Raw genomic sequence first — 23,794 nt, 5'->3', positions numbered from 1 at the left:
GGGGCGGTGCTTTGTGTGCGGCCGGGAGGGCGCGCGGCGGCGGTGGCTGTGCGGGGAGCGGCGGGTGCCGCGGTCTGGGCGGGGCAGCATGGAGGAGCTGAGCAGCGTGGGAGAGCAGGTCTTCGCCGCCGAGTGCATCCTGAGCAAGCGGCTCCGCAAGGTGCGTGCGGCCCGGCCCGTGCCCACCCGCGCCCGCCCACCCCGGCTCACGCGCCTCTTCTCTCCCTGCAGGGCAAGCTGGAGTACCTGGTCAAGTGGCGTGGCTGGTCCTCCAAGTGAGTCCCCAACAATGCGGCGCCCGCCTTCCCGCCCGCGCCACCTCGGTGTGAAGGGGGGGCGGCGTGGGGTTCCTCGGCCGCGCCGTCGGGGGGCGTCGCGCGCCGGGCGGGAAGTTTGTGGGGGCTCCGCGGGCTCCTCGGGCTTGGCGGGAGGGGGCACCCAGCCTGCGCAGGGTGCCCTTTGTTTACAAGCCCGCGGGTCGCAGGGCTGGGCGGCCTCCCCTTCCAGCCCGCCCAGCTCCGCTCCCGGCGCCCCGGCCGCCTCTCCCCGCGCCTGGCCCGCGCCCCTCCGGCGCCGCGCGTTCCTCCCGCGCCCATTTGTTGCATGCGCCCCCGCCCGCCTCAGCCCTCCCTGCGGGACGCGAGCCCCCCTCCTCTAGTCCGTATTTTCCCCGCTGTAACCTGAGCTTTCTATTCATGGATGTAGGACTCCTTTTTTTTTTTTTTTTTCCTTTTAATGGATGGGAGGGGACTTGGCATCCCGGAAGGGGCTCTATTTACAGACAATCGCGCAGACCCAGTTCCCCTTTCTTCCCGGACCCCACTTTTCTTTCTTTGCTTAACTCTCCGGGTTCCTGGCCCGCGTAGGCCTGGGCGACAGCAACATCTTTGGGCTGCGTTTCTGTGCCCCTAGGCCTCCTTCTCCCTGCATCCTGAAGGAGCCTTCCCTTCCCTCCCTGGCTCCGGACCAGGGTTTGGGGTCTTCCCTCTCTGCAACTTTCCATTTTATTGGGATTTGTTTTCCTCCAGAGGGAGGCTGTAGAGTCCTCCTGAGGCCGGGTGTTAATTGAGGGTTGAGGTTGTGGTTTCCCTTTGAGTTTGAGGACACGGTGTTGGCTTCAAGAGTTTGGTGTCCAGGAGCTCGTCCTGGGCATGGGTGAGACCTTTCGGGACTCTCCCCAGCACCCCGGTGCCCTGGCTGCCAACAGGGATCGGAGAGCAATGGCGCAACCCCACTTGGGCTTGTTTCTGAAGTGGCTGGTCAGTGCCTAGTGCTTTAAGATGCCCTGTTCTTTGCTTTTCCAGACACAACAGCTGGGAGCCAGAGGAAAATATCCTGGACCCGAGGCTGCTCTTGGCTTTCCAGAAGAAGTGAGAAAGTTAACAGACCTGTGGGAGGGGGAGACTGTTGGGGGGACCCTGGCCTGTCACACAGTCGTACAGGGCAGTGATGGCGCTCCAGGAGTCCCAGGCTTGGGCTGTGGTTTGAGGTCCCAGATGAGTCCTCTCCCCACCTTCCCTCGGCTGGCCAGCACTGTGCCCAGACCTTGGGAGTCACTGAGTAAGTGCTGCTTTTGGTCTTTGTGACAGCCAGATTTGCCAAAATGAACCTTCTTGGTTCCTTCGTGAAAAGTTCTGGCTTCTCTTCTTGGCCTTTTCTGTTGACTAGTTTGCAAATAGCACTGGTTAAAAACAAGGATGGCAGGTTTGCCCTAAAAATTGCAGACCTGGCCTCCCAGTCCTCCTTGTGGGTGCCATTGAACAAGAGAAGGCTCAGAGAGGGAGCTGGGACACACAGCAGAAAGTTATGCCTACTGTGGTGTGTCTGACCAAGAACAACACATTTATTTTTCTCTGCTGCAAAACAGCTAGCACCAAGTGAGCACCACGGGGGCCCCATTACCAGTCTCGGGCTGAATTTACTTCTGTAATTCTAGATGTCATATCTGTTTTTAGGTAGGAGACTTGGGTTAAAAGAGACCTCTTTGAGATACTCAGGGGAAAGGGTGGTGAGGGGCATGTGATGGCATAAGGTTCCAGGGAGTGCTATTCCAGAGCAGGCTGGTGGGGGCAAGGTGTGGGGATTGCCCTGTTGATAGAGGCTGATAAATTAGGTGCTCAAAATCTTTCCCAGGTGGGGTCGATCCGGCCAGCTGTTCTCTGGTAGCTCAAGCTGTGTCCACTTTTTTTTCACTATAGCAGGACATTTTGGGTCTTCTCAGAAGGGCCATAGCAATGGGGAAAAATAGAGATAGATTTTGGTGGGGGGGGTGAGAGAAAATACATCGAGCATATGCTTGCCTCAGTACCTTTGAAGAAGCTTATGAGCAAGCTGTCTGCTGTTTACTCCATAACTCAGGTCCTGTAAGTCGCAGAGGGTGGGAGCTGATACTTTTCTCTGTAAGACAGTGTCCTGACCGTCGAGAGAGTGTGTGTCCTTAAAGTCACTTTTACTTACAGCACAGCAGACAGGAACTGAGGTTAGCAAATACCAGAGAGATAGATGCAGCAGTTACAAAGAACCATGGGGTGGTCTGGTTTACATCACGGGGGAGAGAAAACTGGGAAAGTGGGTGCTCTGCCTTCCTGTCCACCCCAGAGATCCCCCTGGGAACTAGGAACTGGTGGTGATTTGCTTGGTGTGGGGATGTGACCTTTGACTGTAAGGGGAAGTCTCAGGTTCAGAGCTCACGGGTACAGGTTAATGTGTCAGCGGAGACTCCTCTACTTTTAGGAGACATGTTGGGGCTGCTTTGAGTATGAGCTCTGTCTCGTTGTACTAATTGGCTTCTTTAAGAGATCACCTTACAGGCCTCAATGCGATGATGTTTGCCCATTTTGATTACCAGGAAACTGCTCCAGATAGAGCCTCTTCCCTGGGGGTAGCCTGGAATAGAGGCTTTTGGGGCTGGTGGGTGGAGGCGGCTTTCTTGGCTCCCTGACCCCAAGTCATGGAGCTGGTTAATGGTGTCCCGCCTTGAGCCCTGAGCCCCGGCCACCTCGGAATCAGGCGTCACCAGTACTTCCATCTAGAGCAGAGTGTAGGAACAGAAAGGGCTTAGAAAGAGGAAACCAGAAAAGAAATGTGAGCCCGGGGCACTGGCTCTGGGTAGACCGTGTGGGGACCGGGAGCCCTTGGTTACCCCGGTGCTCTGACGACCGTGAGATTTTGTGCGGGCATTAGAAGACTGAGAATGGGGGGCAGTGGTCCTCACCTCCCTACCTCTGGACTCTCTTACTTGGAGTGAGGGGGTTGGACCACGTGAGCACAAAGCCTCCTTCTAGTTGTGGTATTGTAGAATTTCCACATATCATCTCCCTGCAGAAAGTGGCCAGGATTCGCACAGGGTTTTAAGAGGAGTCGGAGAAAACTGGGAACCGTTCCTTTCCCAGCTTTACTTGAATTTCGTGACTTGACTTTACCCAAAGGTAAATGAAATAGATGGAGGTAAAAATAATACTGAACCCTAATGCAAAGATGGGGGTCTGGGCCTCTGCCTTGGATATGTTAATTAACAGGATATGTTTTTGCAGGGAAACTGGTGCTAAGCTACCTGGGGGTGTTTGAAACCACGGGGTTCCAGGGTGGCAGAAGGAAAGTCTGTGACTCTGATTGCTGATTGTCTTCAGGGAACACGAGAAGGAGGTGCAGAACCGGAAGAGAGGCAAGCGGCCCAGGGGCAGGCCGAGGAAGCACACGGTGATGTCCCCCTGCAGCCGGCACTCCAAGCTTAAGGTGGGTGGCTGCTCCCCTCCCAGCAGTGGCCCTCAGCCGGCTGAGTGGAAGGCAGTGGCAGGAGGGTTGCGGGCTTTGGGGAAGGGGGCCAGCTGGCACCTCCAAGTCTTTCCCTTGCTCAGAAGACCTTGACTCTGCTTCTCTCTAGGCTGCCGCTGTGAGCCTCTGCCAGCAGGGGGCAACAGCAAACCTCAGCTCTCCACCTCCTGCCCTGTCTCTCTGGGGAGGGCCCTGCAATGGTTAAGCCCCCCAAGCTGGTTTCCTGGTCCTGTGACGTCCACTCTGCTACTTTCTCACCTCCGTTGGCTTACAGGGAACAAAAACAGGAAGCATGTACACAGTAGGTGCTCATAGGTTTGCCAGGTAGGCGCAGCTAAGAGGGGCACACACACCTGGGCTCCATGGCACAGCCCCTCCTTCCAGTAGCTCAGAGGCAGGATGGGGAAGGGGTCCCGGCCTCAGTCTTAGATGTGTCTGTGATTTCTCTCTTGAAGGCACTGCCCCCGGGGCCTGAACCCACACACTGGCCAGGAGCTCAGTCACTTCTTACAAAACTGCCCTTCCAGGAGGCGGAGAACCCTGCCGTGAGCCTTATTGGCTAGGGTACGCTGGCCTGGTTTTGTCTTCAAAGTGTTCTTTTTGAGCAGGATAGTGGGGCTGGAGGATTCAGCTTTACTGCAGGAGAATGTGGGGCATGTACGTTGAGGAACATCAGCAAGGCGGGGGGCCAGCCAGGCAGGGAGGCCCCAGACTCCCTGGGTTTGATTCCATCATCCCCAGTTCGGGGCAGGCGAGCTTTGCGACCGGGAGCAGGTGTTGGCTCTGTCTACCTAAAGCACACTTCTTTCACAGGGACCTGAGAAATAGTAAGGTGTGCTTAATTAGTGTTTGGGATGACACCCAGAGGATGAGGAGGGCAGTGGTTTGTTTTCCTATGTGCTGGAAGGTTCTGAAGGGGTCAGCTTTGGAAATGGGGAGATGGAAGCAAGATGTCCGGTTGCTTTAGGTTACCAAGCTCTCACACACACTGCTTCACTCCACCCTTCCCTTCCGAGACACGTGAATCATGCTGCTCTGAATTTCCCTTTTCCAGGTGTCTGCCGAGGGCCAGGAGCTCCCCGTGCGTCCCTGGAAAGCTCGGCGTCCATTGTCAGCATGTGAGCGTTTCCCTCCATCGTTCTGGCTTCACTTTGTGAACCACCTATTTTTCTTTGTTCTCTTTCACTTTTAACTGCATTTCTTGGGACCTCATAAGGACCTCTTCAGTCCTTTCTGGAACCAAACAGTGAGATCGCTCCCTCCTGGCTGCCTCTCGGGTCTGGAAGCCACAGGAGGGGCTGGCTCCAAGGTGTCTGATGCCCCTGGAGACCAGGCTGTAGAAGTGACGCCTTCCCCTTTGTCGTTGCAGGAACCCGACGCCCCCTCCAAATCCAAATCCAGCAGTTCCTCCTCTTCCTCCACGTCCTCCTCATCTTCCTCAGATGAAGAGGATGACAGCGACTTAGACGCCAAGAGGGGCCCCCGGGGCCGTGAGACTCACCCAGTGCCTCAAAAGAAGGCCCAGATCCTGGTAGCCAAGCCCGAACTGAAGGATCCCATCCGGAAGAAGCGGGGCCGCAAGCCCCTGCCCCCAGAGCAGAAGGCGGCCCGGAGGCCCGTGAGCCTGGCCAAGGTGCTGAAGACGGCCCGGAAGGACCTAGGGGCACCGGCCGGCAAGCTGCCCCCCCCGCTCAGTGCCCCCGTGGCCGGCCTGGCAGCCCTGAAGGCCCATGCCAAGGAGGCTTGCAGTGGCCCCAGCACCATGGCCACCCCGGAGAACTTGGCCAGCCTGATGAAGGGCATGGCCGGCAGCCCCAGCCGGGGTGGTATCAGCTGGCAGAGCTCCATCGTGCACTACATGAACCGGATGAGCCAGAGCCAGGCCCAGGCCGCTGGCAGACTGGCTCTCAGGGCCCCAACTGCCAACAAGTGCAGCCTAGGGCTGGACCTGAAGGTGAGGACGCAAAAGGGGGAGCTGGGGATAAGCCCCCCGGGAAGCAAAGTCCCAAAGGCCCCCAGTGGTGCTCTGGAGCAGAAAGTGGGGGGCACAGGAGGGCCTCCACACGTCCACAGTGGCAACAAGGTCCCTGCCGGGTGCCTGGGCCCCCAGCCTGCACCCACCCAGGAGCTGAGCCTCCAGGTCTTGGACTTACAGAGTGTCAAGAACGGCACACCAGGGCTGGGCATGGTCGCCCGCCATGCCACAACCACCAAGGGTAACCCTGCCCCCCACCCAGCCACTGGGAAGGGTGCCGGGGGTGGCCTCACTGCAGTGAGTGGGGCTGGCCTGCCCACCGACGCCAGCAAGAGTGAGAAGCTGGCCTCCAGGGCAGCAGCCCTGCCCACCCCTGCCGGCAAGAGGGACTTTGTCAAGGGCAGCATGGCCCCAGGGCAGGAGGGCCACCCGACTCCGGGAGAGGCGCGGAAGACAGCTACACTGTCTGAGATGAGCACCGGCGAAGAGAACAGCAGCTCTGACTCGGACCCTGACTCGGCCTCCCTGCCCAGTGCCGGACAGAACCTGTCAGTGTCCGTCCAAACCAGCCAGGACTGGAAGCCCACCCGCAGCCTCATTGAGCACGTCTTCGTCACCGACGTCACCGCCAACCTCATCACAGTCACGGTGAAGGAGTCTCCCACCAGCGTGGGCTTCTTCAACCTGAGACATTACTGACACCCCCTGGCTGCCCGGGTCTCACCTTCCCCTCTCTGGCCTCTGGCTTTGCTTTGATACATGGCCCGCCTCCCAAACCCTCTCCAGGGGCCGGTGGCCTCCTTCAAGGGCAGGCTTGGATGGGAACTCCCCTGGACCCAGCCCTGCCTGCCACTTTGGCAGGGGAGGCTCCGTGATGCCTTGCCACCCGGCCTCGCCCTTGTTCCTACCTCTGGGCCTTCGCTTTGCTCTCCATTTGCCTCAGGAAGTCTAGGTGGCCGCCTGTGGCTCAGCGAAATGTTTCTCAAGAGCATCCTGTGTTTCTTGAGCCTGACCATGTTCGCTGTTTGAACTGCCTCCGTGGCCTGTGATGACAACGGTGGTCACCTTGCCTCCCAATTTCCCAGAGCACAGGTGTTAGAGGAGGGGGCTTCTGGCCCAGCTTGGCTGTTTCTGCCCAGCGGCTGGAAGAGAAGGTGTTAGGGCTGGGGCGAGGTAAGGCCTGGGGAGCTGCTCCAGGGAGGACTCTGCTCAGTGTGTGGAAGGGTGGGGGGAGCAGGAAAGGGGCCTTTCTGGTCGGAACTCCCCCCTCAGCAATGCCTGACCTGGCAAGGGTGAGGGGACTGTCCACCTCCCTGTCCCTGCCCCCACCCGGGACAGATGAGGGCTGTGGCCTTAATATAAGAGGACAGGTGTGGCAGTTGGGATCAGGAACCCTGAAGAGGTTGGTGTTGGTGCGATCTAACCCTGATTCAGATTAACAACAGCAGCCCCCAGATGACTCAAGAGTCCAGCATGGGCAGGGAGGGGGCTGATCCCAGAGCTCTTCCACCTAAACCGAGTGTCGGGGGCCGCTGCTGCCTTCCTTTCTGTCAACCTGTTCAAGGACTGTCTTAGTCCTAATCATGGCCCCACAAACTGCCCCAGATCCACTGGGAGGTGGGCAGTTGGTGGCAGTAGGTCCCCCCTCCCGACATCCGCTGGCTTCCAGCTGCTGTGCAGGTGCTTCCCACAGTTCCCACCTACCTTCCCCTGACAATCCCTCCCCACTTCTGGGGGTTCCATGTTCTCTTACCCAGCTGAGAAGCTGTATCCCTGTACCATTTTGGAAATGGGACAAAATCTGAGTGACCCACCTGGCCTTCGGAAAGGCCAGAGCTGCCAGCCCGACTGCCTCCCCCCAGATGGCTGAGTCCGGCAGCTGTCTTGGCAATTCCAACCAACAACAGAATTGCCATTACTGATTTGGGGCAGAGAGGTACATCAGTGAGTGGGGTCACTGGTCTTTATGCCAAAAAAAAAAAAAAGTGGGAATGCAGGGAACTTTATTTCTGCTTCAGTTATCGGTTAACATCAGCCAGCAGGTGTGGGATCTTCTGTTGTCCCCATAGCCGAGTGCAGTGGACATGGTGGGCTCTGGTTTCTGAGGGTGGGCCTGCCAGAACTCCAGTCCCCTCAGTCCCTCACCCTCCACGCCAAATAGGAAGAGATGGCTTTTGCATAGCCAAATCGATTTCAACAGTGTGCCTTTGGGGACAGATCACATCCAGGACCTCATTGAGGGGCATCCAGATGCAGCTTCCGACTCTTGTACGTGATAGCCATGCTGGCTGCAGCAGGAGTGGTGCCCACCCTGGCAAACCTGAGGACTGGGGGTCCTGGACAGCCAGGCTGAAACTGGAAAGTGGGCAGTAAAGGGGGAGAATGCCCCCTCCACTGCCCCAGCAGGAGATGGCGAGATGCCAGCGCACAGCACAGTCTGGAAGGAAGGGGTGCTAGCACCCTGGGCCCCTGGCACCAACCTCCCCTCCTGTCCCCAGATGTCCCTGGGTGAGACTAAAGGGGCTCTTCTGGGCTGCCTCCCCCTCAAAGGAGCTCATAACCTCCAGGTTTTGCTGCCTTAGAGGCTGCAGAGCCAGGCCAGTAGCAGCTCTCCCCTGCAAGCCCTCAGGGTGACCCTGATCTGGGCTGATCTGACAGCCCCAGCAGCCAGGTCTCCAAACCCTGATTAGGTGCCTTTCTGTTTACCAGCTACTTCAATCCCAAAGTTTGAATCTGCAAACACCTTACTCCCAGCCACTTTGCCTTCTTGCTGTGTTGTGTGTCTTTCTTGGTGTTTGTGACTCCAAGAGGTTCATGTTTGTGTGTGTGTGTGTGTGTGTGTGTACACACATGTGCAGGCGTGACAGCCTTCGCTGAAGAGTTGGACAGGTGCTCAGAGTTGGTCGTCATGTTTACCAATAAATAAAAGTAGTACTTTTTTTGCTGCTGTGTGTGTGTGTGTGTGTGGCTAGGCATTGGTCACACATCTGACTTGTTTATCCTGCAGGGTTTCTTATGCGAACTGCATCACAGTGTATGTTGAGTGGGTGTTTCAATCCTGTTTTTCTGTTTGCTTTTGTAACGGATAGGAAGGGGCCAGTCTATCTTCTTCTTTAGAGGATTTGGCATATTTTTATATATATTTTTTGGTACCAAAAAGAGTGTTCCTTGTTTTTGGTTACACTCAAGATTCTGACCTGACTAAGAGAGCTCTGAGCCTAGAGGTTTTATTAGGGGGAAACTAGGGGGGAGAACCAGAGCTTTGGACCATTGCCAATCACTGGCTTGATTTGTGTTTTTTAATTTTTAAAAAAAAGCCAAATTATTCATGTATGCCACTTCTAATTACTTTAAAGTGTGGCTGTTTGTTTGCTTTTTTTAAAAGAGAGAGAACAAAAGTGAATATGTTATTGCCCTGGGAAACTTAAGATCTTTGTTGAAACAGCACAGCAGCCCAGCCCCCATATTCAATCAGGACCAGTTAAAGGAAATGCTTCCCCCAGGAAACCCACAATGGTTCTGGGGGAAAGGGGTGGGAGGAGGGGAGAGGTAGTGCCTAGAGGACCAGATTTTTGCTCAAGTGCATCTAAAGATTCTGTGGATCTTCTAGTATTTTTGGAGAACTAACGCTAGCAATAGGTTGCAGATCTTTTTAGACTGATGTTAATTTATTTTGCAGGGGAGAGTCATTAGCAAAGGTGTCAGGATTTTTGTCTTAACTTTTTGTTAACTCTTAGTATATCAATAAATTCTTTTCTTAACTTTTCACCCTGGTGTATGTCATGAGTGATACCTGGAAACAACAGTCTCTTCACTTTCCCTTTCTTGAGGCAAAATCGTTATCTGGACTTGAACTGAATCATGGGGTGAAAAAATTAAAGGCTTTGGGAAAGGCTCAGCCACTTTCCTGGGATGGAAAAAAAAAAATGTTCTTCTAAGCAAAGAGGTGGGGTTGGTCATGAGTCCCTACACCAGCGTTTCCCAGGGACGGCAGTTTGGCACCAAAGGGGACATTCGGCAATTCCTGGAGACAATTTTGGTTGCCACAACTCGCGGGCAGGGGTGAGTGTTGTTGCTACTGGCGTCTAGTGGGTAGAGGCCAGGGATGCTGCAATACATTATAAACTCACTCTGAGACATCTCCCAGAAACTAACACTTTAGGTTAAAACAAAATTTCCACACACACCCAGTATCCAATGATACTGTGTTGGAAAGCTGCTTAACCCCTTGAATCCACCACACGTGGTAACACTTCTAAAGGACACAGCAATAAAATTCCAGGGGAGTTGCCATGAAGCACAAGAAACTGAATCAGTGGTGCTACTGCGACTCCTAACCCATGGCTCATAATAAAGAGATGATTTGCTTATTATATAACCTTCCCTGGTCCTTTAAGGTTTGCATTACCCTCAGCATGAATTTATTCATAAATTTCAGCCTCTGGGGAGAATGAAGCTCCCTTTGAAGTAAAGAGAGAAGTTGGGCCTGGATGTTGGCCACCACTGATTGAAAGGCTAGTTGGGGCGAAGGCCTGAATGTTTTAGTTTGGGAGGAGATTCCCAATACAAACAGCAGTGCACCCCCCCCCCCAGCTCTGCCCGGCTCCAGAATTCGCCCTGCGAATTTGCAATCAGATTCCTGCAGGGAAGGCTGCGGGCATGTTTTCTTTTGTTGTGCCTTCGGTGGCTGCAGCGGCTTTCTTTTGGAGGAGGTGGGCAGGGGCGACCCTAGCTGTCCTGTCCTGGGCCTTTGAGAGCAGCAGAAAGGGGTTGGGGATGGCCGGGAAAAAGCGGGCTAGAGGGAGTAAGAGCCCGCGCCCTTCCCGGTGGCGGGCCCGAGTCCACTTGTACAGAGCGCCGGGCAGACGTGCACGAGGGGGGGCCCTGACCCACACTGGCCTTTGTTAGTTTCTGCGCTGCTGATCTGATCGCCTAATCCACCGCCTTCCCAGAAGAATGGGCTGGGCTGCCAAGGGGCCCGACCTGGCCCGCGGCATCCCGGGGGCTCAGCCCCGCGCCTCCTGGTCCAGCCCGAGGGCGCCTGGTGGATCTGGCGGGCTGGACACATCCTTCTTCCCTACCTTTGTGGTTGGAGGGCCTGGCCGAAGGGAGGGCGCAGAGGGGGAGCCCGCGGTGGCCCACTCTAGAGTACTTTTGGGTAGGGGAGATGAGGCGTTTCCTTCTCCTTTTGGGACCCAGAAAGGCACCGCCGCCGGGGAGGGGGTGGGCGCCAGGGAGCGGGGCTGAGGCCATCGCCTCTAGAGGGCGCGCGCGACCCGCGAAGATTGGGCCGAGGGCTCTTTGGACGCGCGGGGAACATTCCCCACCCCGGGTCTCCGAGCTGCTAAGGGGAACCGAATTGGACGACCCGCAACCCAACCGCTCTTAGATGCCCCCCAGCAGCCTCCGTTTCCAAAGTCTCACGAAGAAAGCCCCGGCCCCAGGCCACAGCCTCTTTCGCCGTGTCCAGGCTCCCAAGGCTGGAGGTAGAGCCCGAGCAAGCCCTGAGACGCTCCAACTAGAACTCCAGCTGGACCGAAGCACCCCTTTGGTCCCAGGGGACTTTGGGGTGAGAAGAGGAAATCAGAATACGAGCCCCCAAAGTGCGAGGGCAGGCCTGTTCGCCATTGGGTCTCCCGCACACAGCACGGGGCCTCGACTAGCATCTGTACTGTTAAGCATCAAAGGGACCAAAAAAAATCCAACCCGACGCTCTCCGAAGAGCCATAAAGATTCCAGTTCAACCAGTGTGTGTGCTGGGCCAGGCTCCGCGCTGGCGGCGGCCCCAAGAGGCGGCCCTGCCATCCGGAGGCAAAGGAATGCCCCAGCCGGAGGCAGCACCACAGGCCCAGGCCTCCACACCTGGTCTCTTTCCCAGAGAATCTGCCCAGGCAACGGAAACTCGTGGAAAAAGCACCAGATCAAAGCCGAGGCTGGTGGTGGCCAAACAACTGGGGAAAGTGGGCAGAGTCGGTGCCCTCCATCTCCCTATCTCCCAAAGCACGAGCCCACTCTGCTGCCCAATGCGGGAGGGAGTCTTGGTGGAGCAGCGGGGCCACGGCTTTGGGGCTTTGGGGCTGGCCGCCCGCCGCGACCCTCGCCAAGCCACTCCACTCCCCGCCCTCTGACTCTGCCCGCCGGCCCAGTCCCTCACGTCCGAAGGGTGGCCCACTGCCCCAAGCCCAGGCTCCTGGCCGCGCGCTCCCTCCCGGGTCCTCACACAGGCCACAGACTAGAGAAAGGAGGCGGGGAGAGCTCCGCCAAACGTGGGGTCACCGATTCGATGGACAAGAGCAGGAGATGCGCCAGCCTACGCGTGCCCACACGCCTCCCTTCGGGCTCTGCCAAGTACGCCTAGATCCGCGCTTCTCCACGGGGCGACGTCTGCTAGGGCTATGGGGGTGGAAGTGAGCTCAATGTGGTGGCCTCTTTGGGGTCCCAAGGGCGGCTCTTCTGTGCCGGCTTCACGACCCCGCCCCATTGCTGCAGTCTTCGGCCAGGAAAATCTGAGAAACCCCCACCCCACCCTGTGCTCTGCTCTACCCCAGACCGTTCCTCGCCCAGCGATGAGGGTGTTGCCCCCCAGAAGACCGGAGACTGAGAGGCAGTGGGGGTTGGCGGGGGCGGGGGCGCGGGGCTGCGCCGCGGCAGCTCCGGGTTCACTAATCACATCAGCGCGCTCTGCGCCAGCTCGGAGCAGCCAGTTGCCTAGCAATACCCGCGAACTCAATTCCTCAATCAATAGGCGCGAGGCGCTGCATTTCGGGGAGCGCTGGCGAGGCTAGGTGGGTCTGGGGGGCGGGTCCCCAGACAGCACTGGTGAGCTGGCGGGGAAGCCGGGGGAGCGCGGCACAGAGGCGCCGGGCGTCAGGGACCAGGACCTCAGGCCTGGGGGTGGGGTGCGCTGCGGGAGTCCTGCCAGAAGAAAAGGGAACCCAGAGGTCGGGCCCATCTTCCCGAGATCCCCGAGTTCTGCCCAGGCCGCAGAGAAGTGCAGTCCGTAGGTGAGGAAAGCCAGGACCATCCCGTTATAGAAGGCTAAGAAGGGTCACATCCCGCTCCCTCCCAAGCCTACCCCTCTCCACCGCCGGGTTTGGCATCCCCTCAGTTGGGGAAGGGCCTACTGGAAACGGAATCGTCCAGGGCCGACAGGGCGAGAGAGGGGGGTGGGATGGGAAATGAGCGAGGAGGGAAGGATCCTCTCCCCCGCGAGGCGCCTGTTCCCTCTTCTCGAGGGCCAGCAAAAAGGAATAAATCCGAGACACGTCTCTATTTACAAAGTATATATTTAAACATGTAAAAAGCGGTATTGGATACAGACATTCACAACCGCGGAAGATAGGTGCCAACCTTCACTCGAGCTGAGGCGGAGATCGAGTCGAGATTTGTACAAATCTTAGAATTAAATAAACCCAACACGCACACATCCCGCGCCGTTGCAGACTCCCAGCCACGCGGCCCCGGCCCTGCCCACCCACCCCCAGGTCAGCGTCGCAAAAGAGAGTAAAAGAGACGAGCGAATGGCCACGGACAGACGGCAGGACAGAGGGACGGTGGGGCAGAACGACGCTAGCCGGGAAAGGTCAGGGGGAAGGGGCAAAGTCAGCCCCGAGGGAGGGAGATGAGGGCGAAGGGAGGAAGGGAGGGAGGGAAGGCGGCAGCCAGGTAAAGACACGTGTCCCGGAGTGACCTTCCACTCGGTAACAGACATGTCCCGTCAATGAAGTTTCATCTGAAAATAGCGTCGATATTTAAATAGATACACTTGGTCAACGGCGCTTCTTTATACAAAGTCTAAAATACCAGTTTTACAAACGCGAGCATTTAAAAATCCCCATTCCAGGGGCTTCTCTTTACAGGCGCAATTTCATAATTAAAAAAAAATCATGTAGTACACCGTCTTCCTCTTTTTTACCCCCTCACTTCAAAGGCAAAAGTCTGGAGGAGAGAGAGGCTGAGAAGAGGGAGGTGGGAATACGGGGAGTGCGGAAGAGAAACCAGGCTGGGGTTCCCGCCCTGTCCCCCCAGCATCGAGAAGTTTCCCCCCTCAATCCCGGGTCCCCGCCGCGCTCGCCCGGAATCTGTGCTTCCTCTCAAGGCTCGGGGCCCCCTCGCCCCTCCCTCCACTAGCAATGGGAAGTTAGATCCCCGCTGGCCCTTTAAGGGTGGGGGAGGGCGGGGAGGCCGCAGGATCATTCCTCGAAGGGACCGGGATGTGAGGGGGACAGATTTGTGCTTTTGAGTCAAAAGAGGAGCGCGCGTTCTGCGACCCTGGAGCACAGCGTGGTCAGGAGTCGGCCGGGGCGGGGGCGTCCCGGGACCCGCCGCCACGCAAGGCCTCCCCAGCCGTCTCTTCTCCAACTCCCGCTCCTCCCTCCCCCTCTGGCGGAGTTTGAATGTCGAGTTCAAATAGAGAACACTCCGCGAATCGAAAAGGCCTATAAATTATAGCTTTTGCTTTTAAGGGGGTAAAAAAAAAAAAAGGAAAAGTTCTGATGCGCACTCTTGGATGGAAACCTCCCCTCGCCCCTCCCCTCTCCCAGCCGAAACCGCCGGGATGCGAGTCCTGCCGGCTCCGAGCCCCGAGCCCCAAGCCCAGACCCTCCATCGCACTCCCAGCCAAGCTGCGGCCCCCGCTCCCAGCCGCCCCTCCCTCTGTGGGTCCCGCAGGGTGGGCCTGTCTGGCCATACATTCTCCTGAGAGCTGGCGGCCCGCCCTCCCCGAGGGAGGGAGGCTAGTCCAACTCTTCCTGGGAGGTGGGGGCCACCGTCTCTTCTGGCGTAACTAGAGGACGCGAAAAGGAAAAGTCCACCCCGACCACTTTTCTTGTAAAACAACAAGCGCCTCGAACTCTGGGCACTGACATGCAATCCTTCCAATTTATCCTGGCATTTCGGGAATGTAAACAGATTCGCTGGATTTCTTTTCTTTCTGTGGAGTAAGGAAAGGAATCGAGGGAACTGGGAGATTTTGTCCACATGACATACACACGATCCGATCTGCGTGTACAACACACACATCTCCCGTAAAGTGCTTTTTCTGGTGTGGTCCTGGGAGAAATCTGCTGCTCCCCAACCACCCGCAACTTTTTACCTTTAACCTCACACACAAAATGTTACTCCAGTTAATACTTTCTCCCCGCAACAGATTTCTTAATCTTAAAAAAAAAAAAATTAGGAAAAAGAATAACAGACTGACCCCACCCCCTTCCTTTCTGATTGGGGAGCCAACCTTTTGTTGGCCTGGCCCACCAATGGGAAGAGAGAAAAAATCCAGGTCCTGCCTTGGTTCCAGGGGTGTGACCTGGGGCTGTAGGAAAAGGGAGGAGGGGTTAGGTGGGCTGGCTGAGTCTCTCCTGACACCATCAGAGGCCCAGTGCCCAGGTCTTCATCCTCCCTAGTGCCCTGGGTGGCTGTCAGGCCCCTCCTGCCCATCTCAGCCTGTCTGCCCCAACTGAACCACACTGAGTCTTTCTCTCCTCGTTTAAATAAAACAACTTCAAGAGTTGAAATATATATATTTAGATATTTTTTCTTAAATAACATATTTACATCTAATAGAAAATATAACTCTAGAGATAATCTTTCCAACCAAAACTGAGGGGGAGGGATGAAAGGAAGGGGGTTATGTGAAGGTAGGGATGGGAAAGGACCAGCCAGAAGGCCACCTCCCACCCAGAAATAAAAAGCATTATGCCAAGTTTGCACTCTCACTCTCTCTCCTGCTCTCTTGTCCTGGGATCACCCACCCAGCAATTCATCTTTTCTCTTTAAAAAAGCCTTGGTCCGTGTTACTTTCCTTAATTGTGACGGTCAAAAAGTTTGAGGTCACGTCGGTGACCACCACCTTCTCCAAGTTGGTCAGAGAGGGGCTCCAGGATTCTTCCTCTGGGTCCCCCAGGATTCTGGCCACTGGGATCCTGGCGATGAGGGAGGGCCTTCCCCCTTGGGTCCCCATGTCCCGATACAAGCCCCCCACAGAGCTGGGGGTGCCTGAGCCATGCCGGACACGGGGGCCACCAGGGTCCAGGGTGCCCTGGCCTTTGGCCTCCAGGAAGGCGGCCCTGTGCTTTATGACCCTGGCTGGAAAGGTGTCCACAGCCAGCTTGCCCGTGGCCTCAGCCGGGCTGGGGCTGGCCACACCACACTGGGCCAGGTCCGAGTCCTGCCTTCGAGCCAGCTGGATCACACTGTGGCCAGCTGGGAACTTTCCTGCCCCAGAAGCAGTGTCGTCCAGCTTCCTGCCCTTGAGGTAATCTCCAAGGCCATCACTGGGTTCTCCCAAGGGCCTTTGTGAGGGGTCCAGGAGCTCTTTCCGGGGCTTGGGACCTCGCTTCTTGGAGCTGTCGCCTGGCGAGCTGGGTTTGTCATCTGTGCGGCTAGCACCCCGTTCACGCTCTCGTTCCCTCTCCCTCTCTCGATCACGGTCCCGAGGGGGCTCCACTCGGCAGGTGCTGCTGCTCCCCGGTGGCGAAAGACCCATGTTCCGAAGGCCCTCACGGGCCCGGGAAGTAGAGGCCAGTTCTTGGGGTGAGCGGCCGGGATAGGGGATCCGAATGCCTCGGGCCGAGTCACTTCGGAACTCGTAAGTTTTGGCCTTTGCCTTGGCTTGGGCCTGCATGAAGAGAATGCAGTGTCAAGAGCAGAGCAGTGCCCTGTCCACCACCCCCACCTCCCCACCCCTCTTCCAGCCCCACCCTCCCTGCTACACTCTCTGATGCCTTGGAATTTCTATATGGGTTGGGGTGAAGCTTAGGGGCAGCAGTCTGGAGGAAGGAGTAGACGATCTATCTGGAAGCAGCCATCCACACCAAGCACACTTCTTGTATTTGATTACATGTCTATTTGGGATGGCTGGGGGGTCCGATAAAGGAATTCTAGTGTGGAATTCTAAAATACCCCTCCCCTCAAGACACACTTAGCAGTGCCAGTGACTTGGTGACAGCCTGTCTGGGGACTCCCTCCTAGATTACAAATAGGACACCCCACTGGTTCACAAGCCCTCAGGGCCCGCTTCCCACAAACTGACATAACATTGCTGCCCACCATTGGACACTGCCATCCTACCTTGAGCAGGAAGGTTTTGGGTTTGGGTCCTCGCTTTTTGGGGCCATAGAGCTCCATCTCTCGTTCCCTGCAGAAAGGAAGGAGGGAGAAAGGGGTGTGTGAGTAAAGAAACCAAGTGGGCCTCCAGTTCAAGCTGGATAGGAGCCACCCTTCATGTTCTAAGTGAGAAGTCGAAGCTTGGAGGGGCCTCTACCTTTCCTCAAAGGCTGCGAGCAGGCGAGCATCCAGGATGTTTTCTTCAGGTTCCCATGTGCTGTACCTAAAAGGAATCAGGAAAAAGTGGGCATCAGTCCCGGGAGCAGGGAAAGAGCCGCGGGTAGGTGTGTGTATGTCTGTAACTTTTCTTGTTGCATTGTATTGTATTTCAACGTAAAGGGAAAAAGAGGAAGAAAGCAAGCTCCCAAATAACAGTCTGGGGTTGAGAATTGCACAGAACCTACTTACTTCTGCGACCAGCCCTTCCATTTCACGAGGTATTCCATGCGTCCCTGAGGATGTAAAAAGGAAAATGTATGTGTGCACGGGGAAAAATGCATGACGAGGACATGAGAAATACATGCAAAAAAATGCATGCACCGAATGAATGCGCGAAATCCCACCGCGAAAGGCAAGCGCCCGCTGCATCACCCCTGCACGAAACGCTGCACAAAGTACATGCACCGGCATTCATTCCCCCCACCCCGCCCCCCACCCCCCACCCATGCAATCTGTGCATCGCTGCAAGTCTAAGGAAAGCGCTTGGGCTCAGAGCCGCCGCCACGGCCGCGGCCGCTGCTGGGACCTGGGGGAAGGGAAGCTGGGCTGCAGCAGGGGGAGGGAACCCGGGCCGGGAGGGGAGGGCTCGGCCCAAGGCCTGGGGGCACCTACTTTCCGTATGCGCCGCTTCAGGAGGGCTTCGGCCGCGAACACCCGCTCCCCCACCGCTGAAAGCTCCATGTTGACTCGCCGCTTCCCCCCTTGGCCGCTTCCAGGAGCAGAAAAGCAGCAGCCAGCGCACGACAGACCATAATACTCTCCCGCTGACGTCAGTTCTCCTCCCCCTCCCGCGCGCTCGCTCCCTCCCCACCCCCTCCCGCGCGCGGCTCCCTCCTCCCTTCTCTCCCCACTCTTCCTCCCGCCCCACGTGTTGCTAACGACGTTGCTAAAGCCGAGCGGCCAGGGCCAGCTCTCCCGCGCTCTGATTGGGCGAGCTGTGGGCCACGCCCCTCTCGCTTTCTCCCCCGCGTTGCTACGTGACCCGCGTTCCAATCGCCAGGGGGCGGAGTCCGAAGCGACTCCGGAGACAGAGCGCTGGCGGTGGGGGGAGAGAGAGAGAGAGAGAGAGAGAGAGAGAGAGAGGGAGAGAGAGAGAGAGAGAGAGGGAGGGAGGGAGGCCGCCGGAAGTGACGTCGCATGGAGGGCGGGCTCGGCCGCTGTCAGTCTGCTGGGCTGGCAGGGGGGCTGTCCACCCTCTGTCCCCGCCGGGGCCCCCTTCCCGCCGCCAAGATGTCCCTCCGGTGCTCAGCGTCCCTCACAGCTCTCGCTGGGACCCCTGCGGTGGTGTCAGCCAGGCCACGCCCCCTCAGCGACCCCCAGCCCGCCCCACCCCCACCGCCCGGACTCGCGCCCTTCCCTCCCCCCGCCGTCGCCCGCGCCGCACAATGCACAATGCACAGGTGTTGGGGCGCCGCAGGCCGCGCCCGAACCCCAAGAGCCGGCGACGCGCCCCTTGCCAGCTCTTCCACCCGGCCCCCTCCCCCCGAGTTGCACACCCGACCCTCGGTCTCCATGGCAACGGCCTCCCCCGCTGCCGCCAGCCCCATCCCGCTAACAAATCAATGTGCCTGCGTCTCCTTCTCCTGTCGCGCAACCCTGCCCTCGGCCACCCTCCGGGCCCTGCGAGCCGGGCTGGGCTCGAGCGCTCGCCCCCAGCTTGGAAGCTGAATGCAGACCCAGTGGCGGCTCGCTGTTGCCGTCCGACTCTTCCCACACCCCGGGATCCCGTGGGGGGCGTCGCGCGCCTTTTTCTTGCCCCCCCACCCGTCCCAGACGCCCGCAGCCACCTGCCTCTGCCGCCAGCCCGCGCTGCTCGTCCCCGCCAGGCCCTGGCCCCAAGGGTCGCCAGCCACAGCCCAGCCGCTCCGTGCCCCGGGCCTGGGTGTGTTGGGGGAGGGCATGGACGACCACCAAGCAGAGTCTGGAGTTTGGTTGGGGTTGGGGCGCGCGGCTGGGGGAGCGTCCTGCTTCCCCCGGATCCGGGCGACCCGCTGGGCCTGCGCCGCGCACTTCCTGTCCACAGCTCTTCCCAACGTGCGTGGCAGACACTCCGCGAGAAAACCCGGGGAGCGTCGCGGGGTCTAGTGCGGGTTGAGGAAGAGGGGCGAAAATGGCGGGGTCCAGGAAAGGGGGCGAGGGCCGGGCCCTAGAAGCCTCGAGTTTGCACACACGCAAACACAAGCTCCTGTTCAGCTCGAGGTGACCCGTGGCTGGGGCGGCGGCGGCGGGGACAGCAGCCCAAGTCCGGGCCCAGCAATCCCCAACACTTTTCTCTTACCAACCAAGCTGCAAGTAACAGCACCTACTCCTCGGAACCCACGATTTAGTTAAAACATCGCTGATAAACTTGATTGGAAGCAGTTTCCCTTGGCGAGGGATGTGGTGGAAGAGAGAAAAAAGAAAGAACGAGAGAGAGAGAAGGAAAGGCGAGCCAAGGAGTCTGACTCGAAAGGGCAGAAAGCCCAGAGCGGAAAACCGGCCTCCTGTCCAAAGTTAGGTGCGCGGCGGGAGCGGCGCGTCCTGGAAGCGCGGGACAGGCGCGGCTCCCGGCCCACCCTCCCTGCCACTCCCCGCCCCCACCCCTGGAAACGCGGGGTTCCAGTTTTTGGCCTTGCTCAAACTTTACAAGGTGGGCTTTAGGTGTACAGTCTCCTCTCTCTGGCCATTTGGTCTTATAAGCGAACAGCGAGTTGGCGACGCCCAGATCGCTCTGGCGACCCGCGCGGGCTGCCCGCGAGAGGCCGCCGACGGCCGCGTCCTTAATCATAAAAAGTCATTCCCGGTAACAAATAGTTTCGTTGGCCGGTGCCAGCGATACAGCTGTTTCTGTTTAAGCTTAAATACTTTCCAACAGTTTGGGCAGTAAAAATAAAGTCGGCCTCAGCCGCCTATAAGTGTCTGGTTTCCCCGCCCAGAGAAAGCCCACCCTCCGCCCTGGGCCCGGGTCGCTCTGCACACCCCGCCCGCACCCGCTTGGAATCCGCTGCCCGCTGTGGGCGATGGCTGCCAGGCTGTCCCAGCCACGCACCGGCCGCCCGAATTCCCGGGCAGCCCCAGGGCCACCTTGGAGCCGAAGAGAGGGAGCCTGTCCCGATCGGGCTGGAGGAACGGACCGGCTTCGCTACCCCCCGCCTTCCCCCACCCCTCGCAAGCTGGCCTGCGCCAGAGAAGAGTGGTGGTTTCCCTTCTGATAGGGTTTCTGGAGCCCTGTTCCCGGGAGTTGTGTTTGCGTTGGGTGCCTTTACAGACCCGGAGTTTGCACGAGGCGTGCAGAGGTCGATGGTATCAGTTTCACGCTGAAAAAGTTAGCTCAGCTCCTCCCTCCCAGTGTTTTTCTTTCTTTCTTTCTTTCTTTTTCTTTCTTTCTTTCTTTCTTTCTTTCTTTCTTTCTTTCTTTCTTTCTTTCTTTCTTTCTTTCTTTCTTTCCTTCCTTCCTTCCTTCTTCCCTCCCTCCCTCCCTCCCTCACCTCCCTCCCTCCCTCACCTCCCTCCCTCTCTCCCTCCCTCCCTCTCTCCCTCCCTCTCCCTCTCTCTCTCCCTCCCTCTCCCTCTCTCTCTCCCTCCCTCTCCCTCTCTCCCTCCCTCTCCCTCTCTCTCCCCTCCCTCTCCCTCTCCCTCTCTTTCTCCCTCCCTCTCTCCCTCCCTCCCTCTTTCCCTCCCTCTCTCTCTATCCCTCTCTCTCTTTCTCCCTCCCTCTCTCACTCTCTTTTTTCTTCCTTGCCTAAGTGCCTCCGAAGCTTCAAGTGGGAAATGAAAACCCCAGCGCTGCCGTGCATGGCCCCCTCCTCCGGAGGGGTATTTAGTAATTTTTTTTTTTTGCTTCCCTGTCGCATTTTCCCGCCTGTCTTTATGTCTGGTGGCAAAAACACTTGTTCTGAACAAAATTAGCTTAGCGCTTGCGAGCTGTCTGAGTTTTCAAACGTCGGGTTGCCTGCAGCGCCTATAGCAAAGGTGGAACTCGATCCAGAAGGAAACGAGAGGCATAGAATAATCTGAGAACAATCAGACCAAGCCCAGTTCTTGTCCGCTGCAGAGAAACTCAGTCCCGCGGGGTGGGGAAAGCAACCCCCAACTTAGTGATGGGGGTGTGTCTCACTCCTGACTGGCGCACTGCTGCCAACTGTTTGTGAGAGAGCAGGGCTGCAGAGAGTGTGAACACCAGTCATTGGGTGACCTCAACTCCCCGACAGTTTGGAGACTGAGAGGTGGCAGTCTGAGAAATAGGTTTGTAGTCTGGCGCGACCCAGAGCTGGGGCCTCTCTGGTGGGTGAAGAAAGATGCCTGTACTTGCCGGGAGAGGGGGCTAGCGTGGGGTGGTAGAGGCGTCCTTCCCGCTGAGACTTTCAAAGTGATCAGCCGGTGACACTTAGAAGCCAAGGGAAGAAGGAACCCCGCTCTCCACCTTTCTTATTGAACCTGCCTTCCTCGATCACTCAGTTCTCGCCACCTCCCTTCTTTCCTCCACACAACCTCTTTTATCCTTCAAAGTTAGATAATTGCTTTTCCCTCGTGCACCCTTGGGTGTAAACAAAACAGAGTTTCAAAGAACAAGAACCTTCTGCTCTTAATTTCATTGCCCGGCGGTCCTCGGCTGCGGCTGTCAGGTTCGAGTGCGCCGCCACTGCAGTAAATAAGGTAACTGCTTCCTATTACTTTAGCCCCATATGGCTGCAATTTGAGTGTCTTTGGAGACAGTGCGTGTGTCGGGGCGGGGGGGAGTGAAAGTGGAAATCAAATGCTCTCAGATCGCATTTTTATGAAGGAAATTGTCGGCGATTCTTTTAGCAGTCTTCCCACCACCCCCTAGCTCCGGGGATGAGCTGCCCAGTTTCTTTGTTTATGGAATTATAGACGCCCGCCCGCCTTGGGACACCTGCTTCCCGAACGCCTGGGTCTCCTGCCCGACTCTGCACTCGTTTTGGTGAACTGGGGACGCGCCTGCCACTTCCCTTCCCAACAAAGGGCCTCCAACCTGCTCCCGACTCCTGGAAGCCAGCCCCAGCCCTCGGCCCAGTCTCCGGAAAGAGTCCGGACCCTGTGCTCCATGCGCCCGCCTCCTTCACCGGGGAGCCGCCCCCGGTCCAGGGGGCCTTTTAGGCCTCCCTGTGTCCGCTGCCCGTGGACTCAGCCCCCGGGGAGGAGGCCCGAGGCTGGCGCGGTCCGAGGGGAGGGAAGGCAAAGGGCGGCCGCGATGAGGGGCTGGGCTCCTGGGTCGCCAGACCAGCAAGCCCCAGCGCGTCCTCTAGCTAGAGGGTGAGACCGGGCCTTGGCTCGTTCACTGGGAGCTTTTCAACTCCACGGCTTGGCGGGTGTCGGACCTGCCTGGTCTTGGCCGCGGACGCGGGCGGATTTGGAACCCAACCATTTGCCTCGGGCGCGACAGCCGGGCCGGCTGTGAAGTGAGCGCAGGTGGCTCCGAGCGTGGCCGCGTGGGCCGTGGCCGCGTGTGTGGCGGTCGCGGCCCGTGACTTACCACCGGCGGCCCCGGAGCCTGGCGGGCGCCCTCCAACTTTGCCGCCCCCACGCCTGGGCCAGGGCCCGACATCTCCGGGACGCTGTTCGCCCGCTACAGGGGAAGGGCAGGGGTGACCGAACACCCGGCAAAGAGGTCCCAAAGACCCGGCCCAGGCAGACTGGCCGGTGACTGGAGGTGAGGCTGCCATGGTTTCTGGCCTGGGCTCTAGCCTCTACTCCTTCCCAGAATCAAGAAGTTCCCACTTCTCCTGTCCCGTTTTCTCCTCCCGAGTAGACTTTCAGACCCAGACCATCGGTGTCAGAGAAACACGAGAACATGCTGCAAAGGATACTAAGGGGCTGACCATGTTACAATAATTTCCCACAAGCCTGCACACACTCTAGATGACACATAGCCTTTGACTTCAGCCCCCTGAAATCGCAGGAGGAATAGCAGCCCCACAGGGGCAAGCAACATCTATTGAGCAGCTGTTGTTGGGCACCTGCATTATCCCACTTACCATTGGTAAGAGCCATTCCATTATCAACCTGGTAAGAGCAATTCTATTATCCTCATCTTATAGATGAGGAAACTTGAGGCACAGTGAGGCAAGTAACTTGCCCAAGGACATACAACACGGGTTCTGCCTGAGGAGTCCCAAGCCCAATGCTCTCTAATATCTACAGCAGTGGCTTTGGACACTCTGCATGTTTCACTTCCTCCAGGGCTTATGGAAATTATTCAAGGTAAGAAAGGGCTAATGGAGGCTCATGGAACTGGCCATAGATGAAGACAGTGATCTTATTGCCAGAATCAGCAACCTGGTTGTGCTAAGCAGAGATGCTGCTCTGGGCCATTAGCATAAAATTTGATGCTGGAACAACAGAGGGAGGGAGGAGTTCTCAGAGCTCAGTCGACTCAGCTGGAGGCTGGATGTTGGTGGAAGTCTTTGTTTTTCCTTCATCATAGAGCACAGTGGCTAAAATTGTGGGCTCTAGGGCCAGTGGTTCAAATCCACTTATTGGCTGTGTGCCCTTGTGCAAGTTACTTAACCACTCTGTGCTTCAGCTCCTATAACTGTTATTTAAAAAGAAATATTAACATGCTTACCCCAGGGGGTGAATGGACAGGTTCAGAGAGTTGTCATGTAAGCACTATCACACCGTCAGGCACAGGCAAATGCTCAATAAATGTTCATCATTACTGTTACACTTGTCGCTTATTAGTGTTCTGGGGCCAGGTCAGGCTAATGGGACTTGGTGGGTCTG

At 57.5% G+C, this 23,794-nt stretch overlaps 2 protein-coding genes across 3 annotated transcripts; one reads left to right on the top strand and one right to left on the bottom strand.

The window, feature by feature from the left end:
* The first annotated feature begins 88 nt into the window (after positions 1-88).
* Positions 89-8,694, top strand: CBX2 (chromobox 2). Its single transcript, XM_060133518.1, has 5 exons — positions 89-160; positions 232-275; positions 1,305-1,370; positions 3,630-3,735; positions 5,144-8,694. The coding sequence occupies exons 1-5, from the start codon at positions 89-91 to the stop codon at positions 6,446-6,448; spliced, it is 1,593 nt and encodes a 530-aa protein (XP_059989501.1). The 3' UTR covers positions 6,449-8,694.
* Positions 8,695-14,368: 5,674 nt separating this feature from the next.
* Positions 14,369-17,815, bottom strand: CBX8 (chromobox 8). 2 transcript variants are annotated; one of them, XM_060134346.1, is made up of 5 exons: positions 17,684-17,815; positions 17,261-17,304; positions 17,010-17,075; positions 16,817-16,883; positions 14,369-16,364 (listed from the first exon to the last, which is right to left on the bottom strand). In XM_060134346.1, exons 1-5 carry the CDS (start codon positions 17,750-17,752, stop codon positions 15,507-15,509), a joined length of 1,104 nt encoding a protein of 367 aa, XP_059990329.1. In that variant the 5' UTR covers positions 17,753-17,815; the 3' UTR covers positions 14,369-15,506. The 2 variants fall into 2 exon arrangements, with proteins under 2 accessions (XP_059990329.1, XP_059990330.1); XM_060134347.1 differs by lacking the exon at positions 17,010-17,075.
* Between the last annotated feature and the right edge of the window lie 5,979 nt (positions 17,816-23,794).

The sequence above is a fragment of the Lagenorhynchus albirostris genome, chromosome 20 (genome assembly GCF_949774975.1).
Source record: "Lagenorhynchus albirostris chromosome 20, mLagAlb1.1, whole genome shotgun sequence".
Lineage (NCBI taxonomy): Eukaryota > Metazoa > Chordata > Mammalia > Artiodactyla > Delphinidae > Lagenorhynchus > Lagenorhynchus albirostris.
This window is presented reverse-complemented; position numbering and strand designations above follow the sequence as displayed.

What these genes read in the sequence shown, in the direction of transcription:
- CBX2 (XM_060133518.1), top strand. Translation starts at nt 89, where the DNA reads ATGGAGGAGCTGAGCAGCGTGGGAGAGCAGGTCTTCGCCGCCGAGTGC. An exon ending in TGAGCAAGCGGCTCCGCAAG is followed by an intron (nt 161 to 231) that starts GTGCGTGCGGCC and finishes CTCTCCCTGCAG; the next exon opens with GGCAAGCTGGAGTACCTGGT. An exon ending in TGGCGTGGCTGGTCCTCCAA is followed by an intron (nt 276 to 1,304) that starts GTGAGTCCCCAA and finishes TTGCTTTTCCAG; the next exon opens with ACACAACAGCTGGGAGCCAG.
- CBX8 (XM_060134346.1), bottom strand. Translation starts at nt 17,752, where the DNA reads ATGGAGCTTTCAGCGGTGGGGGAGCGGGTGTTCGCGGCCGAAGCCCTC. An exon ending in TGAAGCGGCGCATACGGAAA is followed by an intron (nt 17,305 to 17,683) that starts GTAGGTGCCCCC and finishes TTACATCCTCAG; the next exon opens with GGACGCATGGAATACCTCGT. An exon ending in CCAAAACCTTCCTGCTCAAG is followed by an intron (nt 16,365 to 16,816) that starts GTAGGATGGCAG and finishes CTCTTCATGCAG; the next exon opens with GCCCAAGCCAAGGCAAAGGC.